This window comes from Brassica napus, chromosome C2 (assembly GCF_020379485.1).
Source record: "Brassica napus cultivar Da-Ae chromosome C2, Da-Ae, whole genome shotgun sequence".
NCBI lineage: Eukaryota > Viridiplantae > Streptophyta > Magnoliopsida > Brassicales > Brassicaceae > Brassica > Brassica napus.
This window is the reverse complement of record NC_063445.1, coordinates 52,736,067-52,751,957: the sequence shown is the minus strand read 5'-3', so window position 1 is coordinate 52,751,957 and position 15,891 is coordinate 52,736,067. Positions and strand designations below refer to the sequence as shown.

General features: G+C 29.9%; 2 protein-coding genes across 2 annotated transcripts; both read right to left on the bottom strand.

Moving 5' to 3' along the window:
• Nucleotides 1-1,286: 1,286 nt before the first annotated feature.
• On the bottom strand, nucleotides 1,287-2,731 carry LOC106382267 (chalcone synthase-like). The gene is made up of 2 exons (XM_013822267.3): nucleotides 2,443-2,731; nucleotides 1,287-2,358 (listed from the first exon to the last, which is right to left on the bottom strand). The coding sequence occupies exons 1-2, from the start codon at nucleotides 2,630-2,632 to the stop codon at nucleotides 1,364-1,366; spliced, it is 1,185 nt and encodes a 394-aa protein (XP_013677721.1). The 5' UTR covers nucleotides 2,633-2,731; the 3' UTR covers nucleotides 1,287-1,363.
• A 4,216-nt stretch (nucleotides 2,732-6,947) lies between these two features.
• Nucleotides 6,948-9,979, bottom strand: LOC106378767 (chalcone synthase-like). The gene is made up of 3 exons (XM_048747023.1): nucleotides 9,764-9,979; nucleotides 8,704-8,814; nucleotides 6,948-8,619 (listed from the first exon to the last, which is right to left on the bottom strand). The coding sequence occupies exons 1-3, from the start codon at nucleotides 9,840-9,842 to the stop codon at nucleotides 7,691-7,693; spliced, it is 1,119 nt and encodes a 372-aa protein (XP_048602980.1). The 5' UTR covers nucleotides 9,843-9,979; the 3' UTR covers nucleotides 6,948-7,690.
• Between the last annotated feature and the right edge of the window lie 5,912 nt (nucleotides 9,980-15,891).

The following is a 15,891-nucleotide window of genomic DNA, read 5'->3' as shown; positions in this document are numbered from 1 at the left end:
AGTTTCAAAATTTATTTTGAACAATTTTTTTGATAAAAATTTTGAACAATCATTGACAACTTATTTTTTTTTAAATTATAAATTACTAAAACTATTAGTCCCACAATGAAAATTTTGTTATCAGTAATTTAATTTTTTTTTCTATAAAAGATACAAATGATCAAAAAACTATATGAGTAGAAATCATCATTTAATAGACATTAATATTAAAAATATACTAAAATATATTATCTATATTAGTATCATTTAAATTTAATAACATATCCTATCAAATATAAAAAAAAAAATATATTTTTTGGATTAATAAAATTGATTTATATGTTCGCATCAATTTAATTATATATATAATAGTTACTGATTTTTAATTATATAATATATATTTATTATTTCATAATATGTAAAAATATTTAATACATAAAATAATTTATATATATAATGTTAATCCCGCGCAAGGCGCAGGTCTTAACCTAGTATAGTATAATTGTAAATCCTACCTCCAACCCCAAACACCCTATAAAAACTAAGCCCTAAATCCAAATCTATCTAGTTGTATTCCACCCATACCGATCTCTCCCTGAGTGAGTCTTTTGCATATCTTTGGTTAAGAGATCTTTCAAATCAACTAGACACTCACTATGCATCCGTTTTGATTTTTTTTCTTTGCTTTACAGGTTCTTGCAGGATTCTGGACTCAATGACACAAGTATGACCCATTTGACTTGGTAAGTATCCAAAACTTTTGTCCTTTAGTTAAGCTAAAATGGTCTCTTGATGCTTAAAATGTTTTGTGGAAAACTATAGGGGTCTTGTCAACGACACTTACAGAATGGACCTCATCCTTACACACCCACCTTATCTCATCACGCTCGCTTGCATTTACATTGCTTTTGTTTACAAAGAGAAATACATATGGACATGGTTTGAAGAGCTCTCTGTGGACATGAACATTGTAAGCTTTCCAAACTGCACATTTGATCATAAGGTCTTGTTTAAATCATTCATTTGGTATGTTCTGACCATTTTGCAGGTGAAGAATATCGCAATAGAGATATTAGATATCTATGAAAACCACAGAATGTTCACTGAAGAGAGAGTTCACGCCGCCTTCAACAAACTTGCTACAAGTCCATAAGAGTTTTGATTTGTCTTATGTTTTTGTTCCTTTGAGAAAATATATGTTTTGCCAGAAGATTCTGTCATGAGATCACTTCGTGTGTTGTACATTGGTTTTGGTTCAAGCATGTCTTGACTATGCACAATATAAAGTGGTGGCAAATTAGCTAAAATATAGAAGTAATTGAATTGCAAACAGAAATTATAATAGAATCATTCATCTCAGTAATATAGGAAGAAAGTGTTCTGTTCAGAGAGGAACACTGTGTAAGACCACTGTCTCTACAGTGAGACCAGGTCCAAAACCAAACAAGACACCCCACTCCAACCCTTCTCCTGTTGTCTCTGCACCATCCTCTACTGCCCTCCTCCTCATCTCGTCAAGTATGAAGAAGACACAGGCACTAGACATGTTTCCATACTCGCTCAGGACATGACGAGTGGCCTTCATCTTCGCTGCCTTTAGTCCTAGCTTTATCTCAACGTGATCCAAGATGGCAGGGCCACCAGGGTGAGCTATCCAGAAGAGAGAGTTCCAGTCACTTATCCCAAGCGGTTTAAACGCTTCCTGTAGACACTTCTCAATGTTCTTTGAGATGAGACCGGGGACAGTCTTCAAGAGATGGAAGGTGAGTCCCACCTCCTTCAGATGTCCTTCTATGGCTCCTTTAGAGTCAGGAAGGATGGTCTGTGCAGCAGAGACCATCTCAAAGATTGGTTTCTCTCCCGCAGAGGTATCAGGGTCTGAACCAACGATCAGTGCAGCCGCACCGTCACCGAAGAGAGACTGTCCAACAAGGGAGTCTAGGTGGGTCTCAGAGGGCCCACGGAAGGTAACAACAGTAATCTCAGAGCAAACAATAAGTACTCTAGCGCCGCGGTTGTTCTCAGCTATGTCCTTGGCCAAACGGAGGACAGTCCCACCAGCGTAGCAACCTTGATGGTACATCATGACACGCTTAACAAAAGGAGAGAGGCCGAGGAGCTTGATGAGCTGGTAGTCAGCACCAGGCATGTCCACACCAGAGGTGGTGCAGAAGACAAGATGAGTGATCTTGGACTTGGGCTGGCCCCACTCCTTGATAGCATTAACTGCAGCCTCTTTGCCTAGCTTAGGGACCTCGGTCACCAAAATGTCCTGCCTAACGTCCAAGGAAGGAGCCATGAAGGCGCATATGTTGGGGTTGTCCTTGAGAAACTCTTCAGTCAAGTGCATGTAACGTTTCCTTATCATTGATTTGTCGCCTATTATATATAATAGATAAAGTTCATGAGTAAATGTGAATGAATATAATATATGTGTGTGGCAGAATGAAAATGAAGACGTACACATGCGCTTGAACTTCTCCTTGAGGTCGGTCATGTGTTCACTGTTGGTGATGCGGAAGTAGTAGTCTGGATACTCTGCTTGGATCACTTGGTTGGGAGGGTTGGCAGTGCCTATGGCCAAGATGCTTGCTGGTCCATCACCTCTTTGTGCCTTTCTGATCTCATCCAAGGACAAGGCACCCATCACCATTGTAATACTGATACCAGTTTGGTTTGATTGGAGATTGATGTTTTGGTTATGTGTACTATGCAATATTTATAGTAGTGGAAAGCGGAGTAATCTATAATAAACCTAGAGATTATGCAAATTTAATAAGGAGAAATGAGAAAGGTGTGAGTCAGGTAACTGTTATGTTTTATTTATATATATTTTGGGCAGCAAAGCCTGTTTATTGCTGTTTGAAATCTAGAGGTATTTCAATAAAATCATAAGAAATATTTATGATTAAAGATTCGATGGAAATTCAAAATCTCTGCTTATTTATTGATTTATTTTATGATCTACTCTATTAATTTACATTCTTCTGTTTTATTTACTTATTAAAAGGTTGTCATTTAAATTTTAAATGGTCCAACAAAATATGTAACCGTAATTGGAGCATTATAAATACATTTATTATAAATCAGTTACTACAATGATTCTATGTTATGTACGATTTTTTTTTTATATTTAGTAATTCCAATTGAGTAACAATCGTAATTCATTCATGTATTTCTATACCATGTTTTTTTTCTATACCATGTTGCATCTACATTTTTCATGATTTCATAAGTGATAAAAGTAAAGATGAGATGTCAAAAAGGTAAAGAATTTACCATAATAAGTCATCATGTATATAACATATGTATATAGTATAGGGTATAATATATTTTTTATTATTAGATATAACTAGGTAAGGAACACGTGTGATATCACACATGAACTCATTTTATAGAAAAACATACCACATTTTATCTTGTATACAACTATATTTTTTTTGTATATTTTTTATTGATAATATTAAAAATCTATATTTTATTTATAAGTTAGTTGTAGTAAAATTACAATTATATCAAGACCAAATAAGATATGTCTAATCATTTCTAAATTTATAATATAAATTATAAAATTAAGATATCTTGTTTAGTAACATATTCATGATATTTTTGAAATCATATAAAATGTATGTACAGTCAAAAAGTATTTGATAAAAAAAGTTTTTCGTATTTTAAGCTAAGAACATAAATAACAAATAAAATATCTTGTGTTTATATATGTTTATTCAAAATCTTTGGTAATGGTTTGAAAAAATGGATATATCTCTCTTTATTTCTACAAGTTATTTGTTTTTAATTACTATTTGTCAATACCTACAACTTCTATATAAAAGTTGAGAGTTCCAATGGTTAACAACCAAAGATTGCAATGGTTAACCAAAAGTTATATAACGATTAGCATCAAAAGTTGCAATGGTTCATCGCTAAAACCTATCATTACTAATAGTTGTAAGGATTAGCACTAAAAATTGTAAATGTTCATAAGTAGACTCTACCATTACCAATAGTTGCAATGGTTTATCATAGTTGTAATGGTTCATCACAAAAAAATATCATCACTAAAAATAGCAATAATTAATAAATATATAATATTATAAAATAATTAAATTACTGATGAAATCAAGTTACATGAATATTTTTAAACAAAATTAAGATTCTTTAAATGTATATAGAAGTTGATATGAAAATGAACGAAAAGACAATTGCTTATAAACTTATGCAATTTATAGGATAAAAAGACACATCTTTAAACATGTTATCAATCCTTTTAAAATATATGCAATTTTTTAAAAAGCATATACTTACGTGAAAAATAAGTCCTTGAAAATCTAGCAACTTTAAAAAATAAAAAGACCAATATGCTTAGACATTTGACAACTTCTTAAAAACAAATGCAATGTTTAGGATGAAAACACCTCCTTTCGTTGGATCAAACAACATTTTTTGTATTATGAAAATAGATACATTAAACTTTTGTGATGATAAATGAGAAAGCAAACAATGTTTTATTTGAATTGTTGTTTTATCGGAAATTCACAAGGACATGTGTTTATATGGTAGAATTATTTGAGAAGTTGTAGGTCCAAAGTTGAATGACGGTATGGCATCATGGATGCATTATTCTATGAATCTCAAGTGGTAAACTAAAACGTGATGATGATATGGTCGAAGAAGGATAAGGAGCTAAATTTTCAAAGGTTGTCGTCGTTCGTATCTTCAAGAGAAGGAAACTCTTCTGTTCTGTTATGTTTTGCTTTTTGATCATTCTTGGTTTTGATTTGCATGTCGGGAATAATGGAAAAAAAATACGGGAAACCCTTCATCTCAAGTCTCTGAACCACGTATCTCTTCTATGTCAATCTGTGGAGGACTCCATGAGCTTTTACCAGCACGTTTTAGGTTTTCTCCCAATCCGGACACCTGGCTCTTTTGATTTCCATAGCGCTTGCAGCTACAAGGAAACATCACGAACTCCGACCACTACTTCTGAGAATAGAGGTCATCGGTAAATAATTGACAGATTAGGGACGTTATAGCGAGTAAAGGAAATTGTTCTGGGCATCTTGCCAGAGATTTCCGATGAAAGTGTTTGGTCAGAATGTTTTTGAAAATTCTCGTCGGTACTTTCTCGTGAAAGTGTTTGGTCAGAATGTTCTCGGAAATTCTCGTTGGTACTTTCTCGGAACGTTACGAGGCCACGATCGTCTCCGTGAGTGGTCGCAAATTTTGATGGAAATTTGGCAGATATTAAGTTTATTTGGAATAAGGTTAAAAACATTGAAAAAAAAAAGAAAAAGTTAAAAACATTGTCAAGTATTCATCGGAAATTCCGAGGATGACACATGGTTCCGTCTGAAAATTTTGTATAATTCCACTCTTTTTTCCTTTTTGTCAATGTATATATCCACTCTTGTTGCCATGGATATAAAGAAAGAGAAAAATCAGAAACAAAAATTTGAGAGAAAGTTAATAAAACTTCAGATGAAAAGAATTGAGATCTTAATTCAGAGGATGGTAAAGCTTCTTAAGCTTAAGGTAGTGGAAAGTGACATCCCATCATCGACAAGAAGAATTATGATTCACCTGTTATGAGGGCTTATTGTCAAATAGACAATTTTGGAAGCATAGTCAAAAATATATCTATGATTTTGACATTATTAAGTGAATAACACTTTCTTCCGTTTCATGCAGATTTTTTAACCTTGTACATAGAAGGTATTCGGCAAAAGAAGAAAGTTGGTGACGTTGACGATTAACACATGTGGCTAGGAAAAGAACATGGTTGTATTATACTAAACTACATCTCGTTGAATATAGTATAGTCGGCTAATCAACATTTTTATTTTTACTCATATGACACAATGGCGAGTTAAATCATGCATATAACACGACATCACTCAATTAATTACCACATACATGAACTTCATTTCTTAAACATGAGAGGAAAGAAAAAGACGTAAACAGAAGAACAACGATGAAGGATAATTAATTGAAGACTTTATTTTTCATGTACGATATATAGTATAGATCCTCTAAAATAGTATATAATATATTATTTATTTCATTTGCATACGTAAATTAATAAAGGTAAGCGTCATATAAAGATAGTAGAGAACTGATACTGAATTAATAAATAAATAAATAGTATATAGATTCTACATATAGTATAATTGTAAACCCTACTTAACCCTAAGTCTAAATCAATAAAATCTAAATCTTTAACTTTAATCATTAACCCTAAAACTATATATAAATATAATCTATAGTTATAATACGAAGAATATGTGAATAAGAAAAATAAGGAATTCCATTTGATGCAAATGGTACAGAAATACGAGAGCGTTGTAAATTATATAATTTGGTAGTTTAAAGAGAGAAAAAGAATAATATTTCTCAATCATTAAATAAAAAAGAACATAATAAACTTTATATTACTTATTAATGAATATTGCGAAGAAGAGAAAAGGTACGCCATCATGTTCCATTTCATTGAAAAGTATAGAAATACAACGGGAATCTATATATTAAATAGTATAATAGTTTTATGGAAATAGTTACATTTACACAAATAATGCTATGTTATATCTTTTTCACTAAACATAGTATAGTTGTGAGTCATCTTCTACATATACTCATCTTTTCCCGACACGGCACACATTCATCGGTCCACCACCATTACTCTTCATCGCCAGATTTACATAATAACCCATGTCCAAGTTAAGAATGTGTTTGTTCCAGTCTTGCTTGCAAATTAATAAGCAAAACAGAGCATGAAGACAAAAGGTGGAAGGAATTGATCTTTTGATTCCATGGAGTAATGGCTAATTGGATACACCATTGGAAAAAATTAATAGAGATAAATTGATGATGAGAGTATAAACAAAGTAATAAACAAATGTAGATGTTAATTGTGGACATCTGAGAAGAGAACAAAGAAGAAAGGAGAACATGTAAACCAGTGATTGGTCAAAAAAAATTTTAGTTACTAATTATTAAATTTTATCTTGTTGGAAATGGAGATGAAGATCTTGGAAGCTTTGAACTTCTATCTTGTTGTATTCCACCCATACCGATCTCTCCCTGAGTGAGTCTTTTGCATATCTTTGGTTAAGAGATCTTCCAAATCAACTAGACACTCACTATGCATTCGTTTTGATTCTTTTTTTCTTTGCTTTACAGGTTCTTGCAGGATTCTGGACTCAATGACACAAGTATATATGACCTATTTAACTTGGTAAGTATCCAAAACTTTTGTCCTTTAGTTAAGCTAAAATGGTCTCTTGATGCTTAAAATGTTTTGTGGAAAACTATAGGGGTCTTGTCAACGACACTTACAGGGATGGACCTCATCCTTTATCCTTATACACCCACTTTATCTCATCACGCTCGCTTGCATTTACATTGCTTCTGTTTACAAAGAGAAAGACATAAGGACATGGTTTGAAGAGCTCTCTGTGGACATGAACATTGTAAGCTTTCAAAACTGCACCTTTGATCATAAGGTCTTGTTTAAATAATTCATTTGGTATGTTCTGACCATTTTGCAGGTGAAGAATAGCCGCCTTCAACAAACTTGCTACAAGATAAGAGTTTTTGATTTGTATTATGTTTTTGTTCCTCTTGAGAAAAATATGTTTTTGATAACTATCTTGTGCAAACTTGCTACAAGATAAGAGTTTTTGATTTTTTGCAACTCAATTATTTCCATATTTTAGCCAATTTGCCACCATTGTATATTGTGCATAGTCAAGACATGCTTGAACCAAAACCAATGTCCACTGAGATGAATGATACAGGCACTGGACATGTTTCCATACTCGCTGAGGACATGACGAGTGGCCTTCATCTTCTCTGCCTTCAGTCCTAGCTTTATCTCAACGTGGTCTAAGATGGATGGACCTCCAGGGTGAGCTATCCAGAAGAGAGAGTTCCAGTCACTTATCCCCAGCGGTTTAAACGCTTCTTCAAGACACTTCTCAATGTTCTTTGAGATGAGACCGGGGACAGTCTTCAAGAGATGGAATGTGAGTGCCACCTCCTTCAGATGTCCTTCTATGGCTCCTTGAGAGTCAGGAAGAATGGTCTGTGCAGCAGACACCATCTCAAAGATTGGTTTCTCTCCCACAGAGGTATCAGGGTCTGAACCCACAATGAGTGCAGCGGTGCCGTCGCCAAAAAAGGACTGTCCAACAAGGGAATCCAGTTGGGTCTCAGAGGGCCCACGGAAGGTGACTACTGTAATCTCAGCGCAAATAATAAGTACTCTAGCGCCACGGTTGTTCTCAGCTATGTCCTTGGCCAAACGGAGGACAGTCCCACCAGCGTAGCAGCCTTGATGGTACATCATGACACGCTTAACAGAAGGACACAGACCAAGGAGTTTGATGAGCTGGTAGTCAGCACCAGGCATGGCCACACCAGAGGTAGTGCAGAAGACTAGATGAGTGATCTTGGACTTGGGCTGGCCCCACTCCTTGATAGCCTTCACTGCAGCCTCTTTGCCAAGCTTAGGGACCTCGGCCACCAAGATGTCCTGCCTAACGTCCAAGGAAGGAGCCATGAAGGCGCATATGTTGGGGTTGTCCTTGAGAAACTCTTCAGTCAAGTGCATGTAACGTTTCCTTATCACTGATTTGTCGCCTATGATAGATAATAGATAAAGTTTATGAGTAAATGTGAATGAATATAATATAAATGTGTGGCAGAATGAATATGAAGACGTACACATGCGCTTGAACTTCTCCTTGAGATCGGTCATATGTTCACTGTTGGTGATGCGGAAGTAGTAGTCTGGATACTCTGCTTGGGTCACTTGGTTGGGAGGGTTGGCAGTGCCTATCAGGTCCGTGCCTCTCATAAGGCAACTAAAGCTAATGCTTTAGGCCACATTTAAAAAAAAATTTGGGTCAGATTTTATTATTCTGTGTACAATAATTTTCATTTTATTTGGTTTGATCAATACAAGTTATACAACAAATCAACATGTTTTGTTCATCTCTTTTACTAGTTTCAATTTTATGATATACTCCATCCGTTTCAATATAGATGATGTTTAGAAAGATTAATTTGTTTCAATTTACATGAAGTTTTGAGATTTTAAGGTTGTTTTTAACTTTATTGGAAACTATTCAATCAATTAGATTTTACTGTCTCTTTTATAATTGGTTAACTGATTTTAAAATTATATCTTTAAAATACATTTTTAGATAAATGTAATTTTCTTAATCTTTGTGCACTACTACAAAAAATCAAGTATTGTGAAACAGAGTTCTCAAAACAGCATTAAAAGAGAATTTAATTTTTGTCGGATTCCATTTTTTTATGTTGTAGTTATCAAAATAAACCTAAAAGGAAATTTAGCATAACTTCGAGTGCTTTGTTCATCTCTTTAACTAGTTTCAACTTTTATGTTATAGTTTCCAAAACAATATTAGAAGGGAATTTAACTTTTTATCCGTTTCTATTTTTATGTTGTATTTATCAAAACACAATTAAAAGAAAAATTAACTTGAATTTGACTACATACATAGTTATTGTTTTAAAGATGTCTTATTCTAGTTTTTTCTTTGTTAATTTTTTACATATAAAACTTTCAAATACTTAATGTAGGTTCATGATCCACAGAAAATTGAATGAATTAATGTCACATGAAAAAAAAATAACAAAAGAATATGTTATATTATAATTCTAACATTTTCAAAAACTTCTATTATTTTATTTTATTAAGGCCACATTTTTACAAAAATGTTTTAGGCCACAAAAAAATTCGGGACGGCACTGGTGCCTATGGCCAAGATGCTTGCTGGTCCATCAGCTCTTTGTGCTTTTCTGATCTCATCCAACGACAATGCACCCATCACCATAGTAATACTGATACCAGTTTGGTTTGATTGGAGTTTGATGTTTTGGTTTTGTGTACTATGCAATATTTATAGTGGAAAGCGGAGTAATTGTACAATAAACCATGAGATTATGAAAATTTAACAAAGAGAAATGAAAAAAGGTGGGAGTCAGGTAGGTACTGTTATGTTTTATTTATACTCCTTTTTGGGCAGAAAAGCCTGTTTATTGCTGTTTGAAATCTAGAAGTATTTCAATAAAATCATAAGAAATATTTATGACTAGAGATTCGAAAGACATTCAAAATCTCTGCTTATTTATTGATTTATTTTAAGATCTACTCTATTAATTTAGATTCTTCTTTTTTATTTACTTATTATTAAAAGGTTGTCATTTAAATTTTAAATGGTCCAACTAGGTCTGTTCAATATGGTAAAACCGAACCGTACCGAACCGAAATAGACAATATGGTTTGGTTTTGGTATATACCATATAAACCGAATGGATATAATTTTATAAAAACCGTAGGATTTGGATATGGTTTGGTATATAACCGATTAAACCGAATAAACCGAATAAAACCGATTAAAAGTAGAAACATGTAAATATATATCTATTTTATAACAATACATGAAAATCTATTTGTTATATAAGTTAAATTTGTGTTAATAACTATTACCATAATGTTATAGTAATAAAGAACCTTATATAATTTGTAAAACACTTGAACTATAATTAAATAACAATACATCGCAATTTAGACATCTTATTTTCTAAGTTTTTTTATATCTTTTTGCTTTATTTTAGTATTCACTAAATTAATATGAAGATGAAAAATTTGATGAAAAATAATTAATGGAAAATTTTCACAATTTTTTTCTTATCTATAAACAAACAGAGTTTCGTGTTCAATCGAAAAAACATGACTTTAATGAACACCAAATATGAAAGAGTGAAAAAACTTTTCTTTCATGTTTCTGTTTTGTTTCATACTTTTATTTTCAAAATTTAATTAGGCTCTGGTTTTAATTATAGATTTGATGATTTTATTTGATGGTAGAAGCATTTTTACGTTTTTGTTCATTTATTTGAACATATAATATATTTTTAATAAATGATTGTGTTGACAATATGACTCTAAAATTCATTTTATATGATCTCAAACTAAATAATTATGTTTTTTGGTATAAAACCGAATAAACCGAAAACCGACGGTATATAAACCGAACCGAACCGAAGTAAATATGGATTTAGAATGGTAGTTATATTTTACTAACCGAAATACCGAAAACCGAAAAAAACCGAACCGAAACCGAACCGATATCCGGATTGAACACCCCTAGGTCCAACAAAATATGTAACAGTATTTGGAGCATTATAAATACATTTATTATAAATCAGTGACTAAAATGATTCTATCTTATGTACGAATTTTTTATATTTAGTGATTCCAATTGAGTAACAATCGTAATCCAGTCATGTATTTCTATACCATGTTATATTGCATCTACATTTATCATGCTTTCATAAGTGATAAAGTAAAGATGAGATGTCAAAATGGTAAAGAATTTACCATAATAAATCATCATGTATATAACATTTGTATATAGTATATTATATAATACATGGCTCTGAACCGTAATATTATAATACAATCAAATTAGATATATATTTTATTATTAGGTATAATATAGAAATAACATTTATTTATTGTATCATTTCGAAAATTAATACTATTAAAACATAAGCAAATTTTATCTACTTGCAAATAGTCTAAGCTAAACCATTTCATTTATTTAGTTTTATTGAATACAACAAACTTAGTTATTATTAAATATACACAAAATCTTAATATATTATTTAAATATTTTCAAAATAAGATCAAAATATATTATTGAGTATCTTTTCTAATATTGCATTTAACAATATATTTTAATATCTTTTTATTTAAAATATAGATATTTATTGTTTTAATATTTATTTTAAATAACTAAAATTCGTAATTATTTTCATTTATTACATATGCATATTAATTCATTTTGATTTATTGGATAAGAAACAAAATTTCTTTAAGATTTATATATACATAATTCATATTCATTATTAAATTATTATAGTAAATAATATATAACATAACTTAATCGATTTACTGATTGTTTTATAAGTTATAAATAAAAAGAATTACATATACATAATAACATATATTCATACAGATTACAACATACTTCAATTTATTACTGCAAAATATTAAAATAAGATATTTAAAATATTGAATTAGAATATTAAAATATAATTTAAATAATTGAATTTGATACATACAATACTAAATTTAGTTGACATTAATATTATTTGATTATATGGTATATTGAATTATATATTATGATTTACAATTACAGTTTCTTACAACTATTTCATAAAAATGTAAACATTTATCAAGTATGAGACGGGTTCAACGCTATATAATTAACTTATATTATAATAAAAATTGAATTAATATTTTAGTGAAATAAATTTTGACAAATATAAAACATAATTTCATATTATAAGCATGGATCATGTTAGGTTATAATACATCAGTTTTTGTTATAATTTGTATCACATCAGAAAACTCATAAAGTTATCATATATCATTCGGATTCAGGTTATATTAGTTTTGTTTGCGGATTATATCCGAAGTTAATCCAAAATTTAAAAGCAAAAGATAAGAAGTAAATATTTATTAATATACAATAAGATATTTAAGACACTTATTTAAAATTTAAATACTTATTTTTATATATCATTTCAAAATAAATATAGAACTGAATATTTGAAGTACATAAAGATTCAAATGTTTATACTTATGATTAATTTAGACATTCAGATTGATTTTTGGATTTTTTCGGATTTTTAAAATTTTCAGATTATATGTACGGGTTTGGCTAATAACACTTTGGCTTAGGATATGTTTGTACCATCCTACAAGACTATTTCTGGTATTTTTTACATTTCAGACCGGGTATAGATCGAGTTTTTTAGTTTGGGTTCGATTCAGATTTTGGGTTACGAATTTTATGCTCAAAACTGCTTTAAATAAAGAGAAAATGTGATTATGTAAAGTTTTCATCGAAAATTTTTTATGCGCTTTGAAAATGCGTATCAAAATATAATTATTATTAAAATTAAAATATTGACTAGATAATTCACTAAGGGTAAGATCTAAGGGCAATTTTCTTAAATATACTATTTAAGTTTTTGTCACAAAAAAGTTTCTAACGAGGAAAATGACCAAAATAGATTTAATTAAAGAGGTAAATGACTCTTTTATCCTAGATATATAAATACATATTTAATTGTACAAACCATGTGATTTTTAAAAAATGGTATTATGTTAGACTAAACACTCCAAAATCAAATTTAAAATTCGAGAAAGAAATACTGAATTCACCTCTATCCAAAATCAACATTATAGATCAAGAACAAAAATTCGACCAAAAAAAGATCTAGAACAAAATTACTTAGCGCTCAACTTCAAACTAAAAGAGATTTTCATCATGTAACTAAATATATACTTAACAAAATATATTTCAACTAAAATATTGCTTACATCTTCATTAACACAACCATAGTTTTGAAGAATATAAAATTTAATCAATTTGAATAAAATTTACAGTTTGGTAGAGCAAAAAAAAAAACTGTATTCTATTTATTTTTCAACAAATATTTTTCTGGCTTTATTTTAGCAATTTTAATATGGTGCAATAATTGTTATTACTAATATAATTATCACTTAGAGTTATGTGATATTATAAGAGTTAGTATTAAGTTTTTTCCTTAAATTTTCCATAAATTTAAGTATATTTTCATTCATATGCATTTTCCATGAACAAAATTTACTACAATGTATTTCCTAATCTTATTTAATAATCATAAAATTTTATAAAATATTTCCATCACGCAAAAATACTTTTAAATAAAATTAAAGAATCCAATAATTAAACCAAAATATTTATGATATAATATTGTTATTGTACCAAATCTGAATTCCATAACTTTTATATATATCACAAAAATTATTTTTAAATAACACAGTTCAATATATAAACATCAACTATTAACAATTTCGTCGAATGTTCATATTATATTTTAATAAATTCAAAATTGTTTGCAAAAAAAAAATATTTTAATAAATTCGACTTCCAAAATTGAAACTATTTTATACAAAATATGAGCATTTTATTAATAAACAGGTTTAAAATATTTCCAAATTATTGGCATTACTGATATATTATTTTTGTATTAAATGTTCATCTTAAATATCCTAATAAGTTATGATATGTAACTTTTTATCTAATAATACTTCACGTTTTCACCCAAATCGAAACAGAAAGTCTTCTCAGACGTTATTCTGAAATCAGTCTGAATTGAATGAGACCACCCTTTGTTTAGGTATATTTTTCGATCTTTTTTGTCATACTCATCTCTTTTGTTCCTCGTCCTGATAATATTCACTTGTTAATGATGTTGAATCAATACTATTAAAAGAGGATTATTCTCAAATTATATATTTAATAAAAATTGTAGTTTTCTCAAAAATATCTTTATTTTTATAAGAAATTAATAAAATTCATTAATAACATTTAAATATTTTGTTTCTGGGCATACATATATACCTAAATGGATTCTAAAAAATATCTTAAAATATTTATGTTAACTTTAAATTTAATATAAATATTCTAAGTATAAATATATCATGAACAATAAATAAATTAACAAACACTATTATTTTCATAAATCTATGTATCAATATTCAAAATAGATAATTCGAATATTATGCAGATTTTCAATACAAACCAATATCCTATATCCTACACCATATATCATATACATATTTGAATATCATTTTCTGTGTATAATGTCATTTTGTACATGATAAGGCAATTACGAGTGTTTAAGAATATTTTAAAAATTATCTTAAAATCAATTTTTAAATTTGAAATAAAAATACAAACTTATAATATTAATAAAGAAAATAAAATAATATTGTCATATCAATAAGATTTTTTATATTATCATTTTTTATTTGGATAACATAATAAAATTTCATAATATTCTAAAGAATCACAAATTTATGTTATATTAAAAAAAATATGAGTAGTTTAATCAATTTTTTTTTAAAAAAAATACTATCAGATATTTTGTGTGTTTTATCAGATCAATGGTTCAGATCGCGGGTTAATAGTGAGTTTTTGGGTTTTTACTGGGTTTATCAGATTTTTAATCAACGAATATTTAATTAAATTTGAACCGGATTATGTGCAGCGTAATGAACAAGAAAATATCCTAGGTCGCCATGCAAACCCTCTCAATTATCTAGAGTGTTTCACTTCTATAGCCGAAACTTTGTTTTACTCCAACCGTAACTTAATCTGCAATCTTTTCGGTTTTTGAGCTAAACCAAGACCTTCTACCTTGGCCAGAATCTTATTATAATTCATGAAATGTTTTAAAGGAATTTCTTCCGCAGTATTAATCCAAACATTGAGAGAGGGAGTGGCATGAGTTATTAACAGAAATACAAACATTTTGTGTTTTTATTACACCATAGAACACAATGTGCTACTGAGGTAGTTTATTGTAGTTGAAGACCCATTTAGCCTCAGAAAAGCTAAACCAGAGATGGACATTTAGGTAAATTAATATTTTATTTTTAGTTAGGCTGGTTAGGAAATTTAAAATTCAAAAATATTGGATAATGGATGGTGGACACGAAATAAAGTTGAAATATGTTTATATTTTATCTTTGGACCCGTAAAAAAGTAGATCTGATTTGGTAAAATTGTTTTCACAGGGAGAGAAACAGAGAGACTGTTCTGGCGGAGAAGGTGACGACTGAATATGTTTATACGGTGGAAACTGACGGAGAAGACGATGTCGTCGCGGACATCAAAGGAGAAAGACAAAGGTTAAATCTTTTTCTCGTCTCGAATGCGTTCAGGTTTAAGTTTCGGATTAGGGTTTGGTCCGCGAGAGGACTCTAATTTGGGAGTTATCTAAGATCGTTGATGTGTTTTGTGAATTCCGAGTTTTGGG

What these genes read in the sequence shown, in the direction of transcription:
- LOC106382267 (XM_013822267.3), bottom strand. Translation starts at nt 2,632, where the DNA reads ATGGTGATGGGTGCCTTGTCCTTGGATGAGATCAGAAAGGCACAAAGA. An exon ending in GGAGAAGTTCAAGCGCATGT is followed by an intron (nt 2,359 to 2,442) that starts GTACGTCTTCAT and finishes TATATATAATAG; the next exon opens with GCGACAAATCAATGATAAGG.
- LOC106378767 (XM_048747023.1), bottom strand. Translation starts at nt 9,842, where the DNA reads ATGGTGATGGGTGCATTGTCGTTGGATGAGATCAGAAAAGCACAAAGA. An exon ending in AGCAAGCATCTTGGCCATAG is followed by an intron (nt 8,815 to 9,763) that starts GCACCAGTGCCG and finishes CGGACCTGATAG; the next exon opens with GCACTGCCAACCCTCCCAAC. An exon ending in GGAGAAGTTCAAGCGCATGT is followed by an intron (nt 8,620 to 8,703) that starts GTACGTCTTCAT and finishes TATCTATCATAG; the next exon opens with GCGACAAATCAGTGATAAGG.